At 47.6% G+C, this 6,564-nt stretch overlaps 1 protein-coding gene across 2 annotated transcripts in view; it reads left to right on the forward strand.

The window, feature by feature from the left end:
- The window catches only part of LOC102474347 (cytochrome P450 4A6), an 86,477-nt gene extending 81,586 nt beyond the window's left edge, over positions 1-4,891 (forward strand). The window contains exons 10-12 of one of the 2 annotated variants that reach the window (XM_006163768.2): positions 1,067-1,131; positions 1,275-1,351; positions 4,630-4,891. In XM_006163768.2, coding sequence (XP_006163830.1) covers positions 1,067-1,131; positions 1,275-1,351; positions 4,630-4,807 — 320 coding nt within the window. In that variant the 3' untranslated portion in view covers positions 4,808-4,891. The remainder of the gene's footprint in view (positions 1-1,066; positions 1,132-1,274; positions 1,352-4,629) is intronic. The other variant, XM_006163767.2, reaches the window with a different exon arrangement.
- The last annotated feature ends 1,673 nt before the right edge of the window (positions 4,892-6,564 follow it).

Raw genomic sequence — 6,564 nt, forward strand, 5'->3', positions numbered from 1 at the left:
CAAATTTGATATAATATGCAGATACCTCAGCTGTGGTAAGTTTAAAATGATGTGCCTAACAGTCGATATGATGATGCCCAAGTCCTTGCAATCTTCTCCACATGTTAAGTGACATCCATAGCTCTGGATATGGCCTTGGGATGTTAGCTTTAAAGTGCTCATTCCCTGAGACATGGAGGACTGGAGAGGATTCTGACAGGGATAGGAGGTGGAGGTAAACAAGGGTGATCAGGTATGCATTGTTACAGGACCAATGTGGTCCAGTCTTGAGGAGCCCTCAGGGTAATGACAGAGAGCAGTTAATGATAAGATTTTTGGCCCTTGTTATGGTTGAGCCACAGGCTCACTCATCATTGGATCTTATTTCAGCGGAGTCACATCCTAACTGTGTGATTATGGGGAAGTCACTTCACCTCTCTGAGCTTCAAATGCTTCATTAGAACAATGGAGATATGAAAGTGCCTACCTTGGTGAATTGTTCTGAGGACTGAATGCATTCATGTGTTTCCCCAGCAGCTCTTGAGAAGTAATGTACAAACCTAACTTGTCACTGGAGTTATTATAAACAGGAAGTGTCTAGTGCTTTCTTACTCTCATCTTGAGGCTGTAGAAGTCTCATTCCTGTGTTCAGGACTTCCTGAGCCCATCCCACCTCTCTCGCAAAAAGATCACATTGTTTGGACCAGCAGTTGGCATAATGGCTATGTCGCTGGACTCCCGTGTAGTCGGCCATGGTTTAAGTCCTGGACCTGGTGGCTTAAACTCACACCAGGTGCATGTGCTTGCATGCCCAGCCCAAGATCCTGAGAGGAGAATGGAGGAGAAAGGATTGTGGAGTGGCCGTCTTCCCTGGAGGATGATTTCTTGCTTTCTGTCTCTCTGTCTCTCTCTGTCTTTCTGGTGAGCGCACATACCCTATAGCAAAAACCTCTCCATAAAAAAAAATTGTATTGTTAAAAGAGATGATTACTGGCATCCAAGTTTCTGTACAGTCCATGTTGGCTGAGATATCAGGTCCACATCCCTTGGGTCTGATCATTCTCTCTGTGCCCTGCCTGTCCCGCAGGTATCACGGTCTCACTGTCCTTCTATGCCCTTCACCACAACCCAGAGGTGTGGCCGAACCCAGAGGTATGAAGGCCTGGGAGGAGTGTGTGGGAAAATCTCTCGGCACCAGTTCCTCTGCCTTCTCCCACCAGTGGGTGTCCTTTCCCTCATGGGATGGGAGCAGAGGTTGATCCCTACCTGTCCTGGTGCTGCTGCTCTCTCCATAGATGTTCGACCCTTTCCGGTTTGCACCAGGTTCTACTCGACACAGTCACGCTTTCCTGCCCTTCTCAGCAGGGTCCAGGTGAGACATCGTGTGTGTAGGATTTGGGCTGGGGTTGTCACCTATAACGATTCCTGAATGGATGTGGTTCTACACACTAATAGATTTTATCATTAGTCATTTTCTTATTAGTGTTATGAGAACAAAGGCTCCTGTGGAGTTTCTGTGCACAACTAGATGGGATTTGGGGGTGCACCATGGAGACATTGACTTATTGTTCATCCACTGACAGCCAGCACTCACTGTCAGTGCCTCTTTCCAATTCAGTGCACTCAATGTTTTCCTCCTTTTAGAGACAGAACTTTTTTTTTTTTTTGGAAAGCTTTTTGCTATAGGGCGCGTGCGCTCACTAGACAGACAGAGAGAGACAGAGAGACAGAAAGCGAGAAATCACCCCCCCCACACAGGGGATGACCACGCCTCAATCCCTTCTCCTCCTTTCTCCTCTCGGGGTCCTGGGCACGCACACACACACGCCTGGCGTGAGTTTAAGCCACCGGGTCTGGGACGCAAACCACGGTCTACTACATGGGAGTCCAGCGACATAGCCATTACGCTAACTGCTGGTCCCAGAGATAGAACTTTTATGAGTTAGATTTTATTATATAAATTGAAATTGAGGTTTTGCCCTTTGCAATGGCCAGGAATGTTAAAAGGTTTAGTCCTCTCTTCCCACACAGCCTCAATGCATCTCACCACTTGTGTGCACCATTCCCTAATCACTGAGTAACTGAAGCAAATGATTCGTTGGCACAGGATTGTTTCCTAGAAGCCTTGCCTGTCCTGACAATCCAGTCATATATTGGAAGGGTGCAGCAGTCCTTTAAGGTTTTACACCACCTGTGTCATCTCTAATTTGCAGCTTACCTCAGCCCGACTTTGGACTGCCTGAAAATGTTTGCATTCCTTTTGCAACTCTTCCAGAAATCAAAACTGGACACGCAGAGTAGAATCTACATGCCTTGAAATGACTACACAGGTCTATTTAATCCAACATTGACAGAAACATAAAAATAAGGAAAATGCACCACCTTTGAGGGAAAAACACACTATTTAATATGAATAGCACTTGAAAGGTTCCTGGTCTTTAAAATATAAAACTTACTTAAATTGGCTTTTGAGCTAGACCAGGACACATGATGGCTGTTGTGAAAATCCCCACGTGAGGCAGAAGTCATCAGTGCACTGCAGATTACCATATTTTGTAAGGAGTTGGTACAAAGTCTCTCTGATCAATAATTCTCCACATTCTTGAAATGGTGAATCGACTGACACAGAGCAGGCTTTAGCAAATTGTTCAGAAGATGGCTGTCTAGGACTGGTTTCTCCCAGGCTGAGCCCTTGACCCTGCATGTCATGTTGCTGTCATTAGGGGGCAGTAGAGCACAGGAACTCCACTTTGAGCTCAACACTGATAGTGACTTTCAGCATCTCCCTATCTGTTTTTATTTTTCATTTAATCCACTTCACGTACAAAAATATTTTACAAGTGGGTACTGTGCCAAGTTCTGTGGGAAGATATGTGAACACAGATGGAGGAAATGGTACCTATCTCCAAGACCTCAGAGACAAAACAGAAATGTGTTTGCAGAAACACAGGCCTGTACTCAGGGCAGACAAAAATTGCTCGTCCACTCCCTTACTCTCTGGCTGAGCAGATTCTGAGTGTTGCGTGTCCCTGACTCCATCTTGCACAAGGGCTGGGGTGTGTTCTTGTGCAAGACTGAATACAGCACTGGTGGTGTCCTGGTGTCCCGAGAGTGAGATAGGACTGGCAGAAGGCCAAAGGCCCCTGGAACTTTAGAGTTAGCCTTGAGGAGGACCAGCAGTTAGTGTAATGGCTATGTTGCTGGACTCCCTTGTAGTCAACTGCAGTTCGAGTCCCGGACTTAGTGGCTTAAACTCACACTGGGTGCATGTGCGTGCATGCCCAGGATCCCGAGAGGAGAATAGAGGAGAAGGGATTGCGACGTGGCCATCCCTCCTCGGGGGTGATTTCTCACTTTCTATCTCTCTGTCTCCCTCTGTCTCTCTGGTGAGCACACATGCCCAGTAACAAAAACCTCTCAAAAAAAATAAATAAATGAAAGTATTAGCCTTGAGGAGGACCAGGCAGAGGTGGAAGAAAGACATTCCCTGTGGTCTACACATGACCTGAGTGAGAAGGTGGGGCTGGCCAGATCAGAGGCGGGCAAGGCACAGGTTTGATGGCTGCTGGGGCACTTGGACTCTGTCCCACACGGTATGAGTAGGGTTCTAACTATGGAGGCTCTGAGTTCTCTCTTTCTCTGTCTCTCATGTGGCAGTACATGCTGTATATCATGAATAAAGACAAAAATTAGGGACCAGCAGTTAGCATAATGGCTGTGTCGCTGGACTCCCATGTAGTCGACCACAGTTCGAGTCCCGGACCCAGTGGCTTAAACTCACACCGGGCGCGTGTACGTGCGTGTCCAAGATCCTGAGAGGGGAATGGAGGAGAAGGGATTGTGGCATGGCCATCCCCCCAGGGGGTGATTTCTTGCTTTTTATCTCTCTGTCTCTGTCTGGTGAGTGCACATGCCTTATAGCAAAAACAAAACAAAACAAAACAAAAAACTCTCAAAAAAAAAAAAAAGACAAAAATTAAATAAAATTTAAAGAAAAGATCCTGGTGGAGTCGAGCTGGCCTGCAGTGTCAGTGTGGAGAGCAGAAGCAGGAACATCAGAAACTCCAAGTGAGGAGACTATGGGATGGTAGTAGAGACATTTCTGGAATGGAAGTAGTTACAGAAGCTAGTGGACTAAGAGTGGAAAGGCAGAAGCCTTGACCACTGGTGTCCAGACTGTGCTGCAGACAGAGGAGGGAAGGTGGCTATGGGATCTTTCCTCCTGGGAGGATCCCTGATGACACTTTGCTTCTTCTCTTAGTCCTTAGTTCCTGTGAGCCCCTAGACAGTAAGCAGCTGAGGGTGTGCCCTATCCATGCCATCATATCCCTGCCACAGTGACATTCCAGAAAGTGTTTATGAATGAAGTGAGGAAACCAATGATCGACTCTATGAGGTGACTGAGGTGGTTAGACTGTGCCTTGGAGTGCTGACGTGTCAAGCAGATATTTGAGGCCTGCTGAGTGGGGTCAGGGCCAGCCCTGGAACATAGGTGGCTTTGAGGAAGGTCAGGGAGACCATGAACCAGGGCTGGGGTGGAGATAGAGGTAAAAGGGGCGAGGGCTGGGCCACATGAAGGAGGTCCCTGCAAGCCCAGCTCAGAACCAGGCCTGTGGCCACTTCTCACTTCACTGTCCCCTTCTGGCCTAGGAACTGCATTGGGAAACAATTTGCCATGAACGAGCTGAAGGTGGCCGTGGCCCTGACCCTGCTCCGCTTTGAGCTGCTGCCAGATCCCTTCAGGGTCCCCAACCCAATAGCACAGATGGTGCTGAAGTCCAGCAATGGGATCCACCTGCATCTCAAGAAGCTCAGCTCACCCTCATGAGGACAACAGGCTCTGAAGACTTCCAATTGCCGTGCTGTCCTCTTGTCCCCTGCTCTGGTCCACTGCCCACATCCTGCTTGTACCTGCCCACCTGTCCAACTTGCAAACTGCCTGCTCCTGCCTCTTGTCTGTCTGTCTTTCTGTCTACATGCTCTCTCCTTTCTCTGGGGTCCCCACCTGCTTCTCCCTGATGTCACCTGTGACTCTACCTGACCATCTCACTCCTGATCACTGCCCGCCCTCCAGCCTATCTGCCTCCTCCCTTTACCTTTCTGCCTGCATGTGTAGGTTCCTGTCTGAAGTCCCCATTGCTGCTGTAATAAACTGCTATATCCTTAGTGAACTAAAACAACATAAATGTGCAATATTATTGTTCTGGATATCAGAAGTATGAAATGGGTCAAGTGTGGGTGTGATGGTAGCTGGGACACTTGGACTCTGTCCCACCTGGCATGAAGAGCAGGGGTCTTATTACAGAGGGTGTGCAAAACCAAGTTGCCAACTTGTCAAGTGCCATCTGCAGGTTCTAGAGGAGCCCCATGCCCTGGCTGCTCAGCTCTAGAGATACAGTTCTTTAATTCCTTGGTACGGACTCCTTTCTTTCTCAAGAGCCAGCAGCCTCTTTGGATCCCTCTCTTTTACTGTCTTTACATACTTCCCTCTATCAGGACTCTGGTCATTATGTGGAACCTCATTGGATCATTTGCCATGTTAAGATTTCTTACTTACCAACATCTTCAATGTCCATTTTGACATATAAGGTCATATATTCATGAGTTTCAGGGAAGAAGAGGAGTGTGATGTGGAAGTCATTTTTCAAGGCAGCACAGTCCCTAGAACTGAGGTTCACATCAGTTCTTCCCTAAGGTCACAGATGATTTGGCCAATGTAACTATGCTTCGTCATCACAGGTAGATCCCGGATAATGACTTTGGAGCATTGTCCTGTCATTTGCCTCACTTTCTGGCATTGTTAATGCTCTTGAGATCAACAGTCCCTGTTACCTGGTCTGTCAATGGACATCTCTCTGGGCAGTACCCATCCACCTGACAGTATTCCTACATCCTCTCTGTCTTCCCTCCTCCCTAGAATAATGTTCACAAGGTTGAATGTAGTGTCCAGCTTCCCTTGCAGGGAGGTCAAGAGAATAGAGGAGAGACAGAAGAAAGGACAGCAGAGATAAGTCCCTCTGAGGAAGGAGAATGGAGGACCCCAGCCTGCCTGACAGATCCTGGCCCCTTCACACATCTTCCTACCATGTGAGCCTTGATACCCCACACCCTTTGCAGCTCTCAAGGTCCCTGGCAAAGGAGTATAGACAAACACTCTTCTCTTCTCTGGGAACTCAAAGAGAGGAGCTCGCACCTGTTGGGAAAGTGGCCCACACAATTCTGTTCTGGGTTAGTTTTTCTTTTCTTTCTTTTCTTTCCATTGAGGCATTTTATTTGTGTGTGTGTGTGTGTGTGTGTGTGTGTGTGTATGTGTGTGTGTTACACATCTACGAAAAAATCCCAAGATTTTCTCTCTCGTATGTTTCTGTCTTGCTTCATCGTGGTCCATGACGCCAGCCGAAGATGTCAGTGCAACGAAACCAAACTGACGGGACAGCAGTAGATGATGCTGCCATTATTTTACATCTCTGAGCTGCACATCAAATCTGAGACTGATCACTCCACACTGGTTTAGCTGCCAGTGAGGTTCACATCAGTTCTTCCCTAAGGTCACAGATGATTTGGCCAATGTAACTATGCTTCGTC

This window comes from Tupaia chinensis, unplaced genomic scaffold (assembly GCF_000334495.1).
Source record: "Tupaia chinensis unplaced genomic scaffold, TupChi_1.0 Scaffold142914_1, whole genome shotgun sequence".
NCBI classification, from domain to species: Eukaryota; Metazoa; Chordata; class Mammalia; order Scandentia; family Tupaiidae; genus Tupaia; species Tupaia belangeri.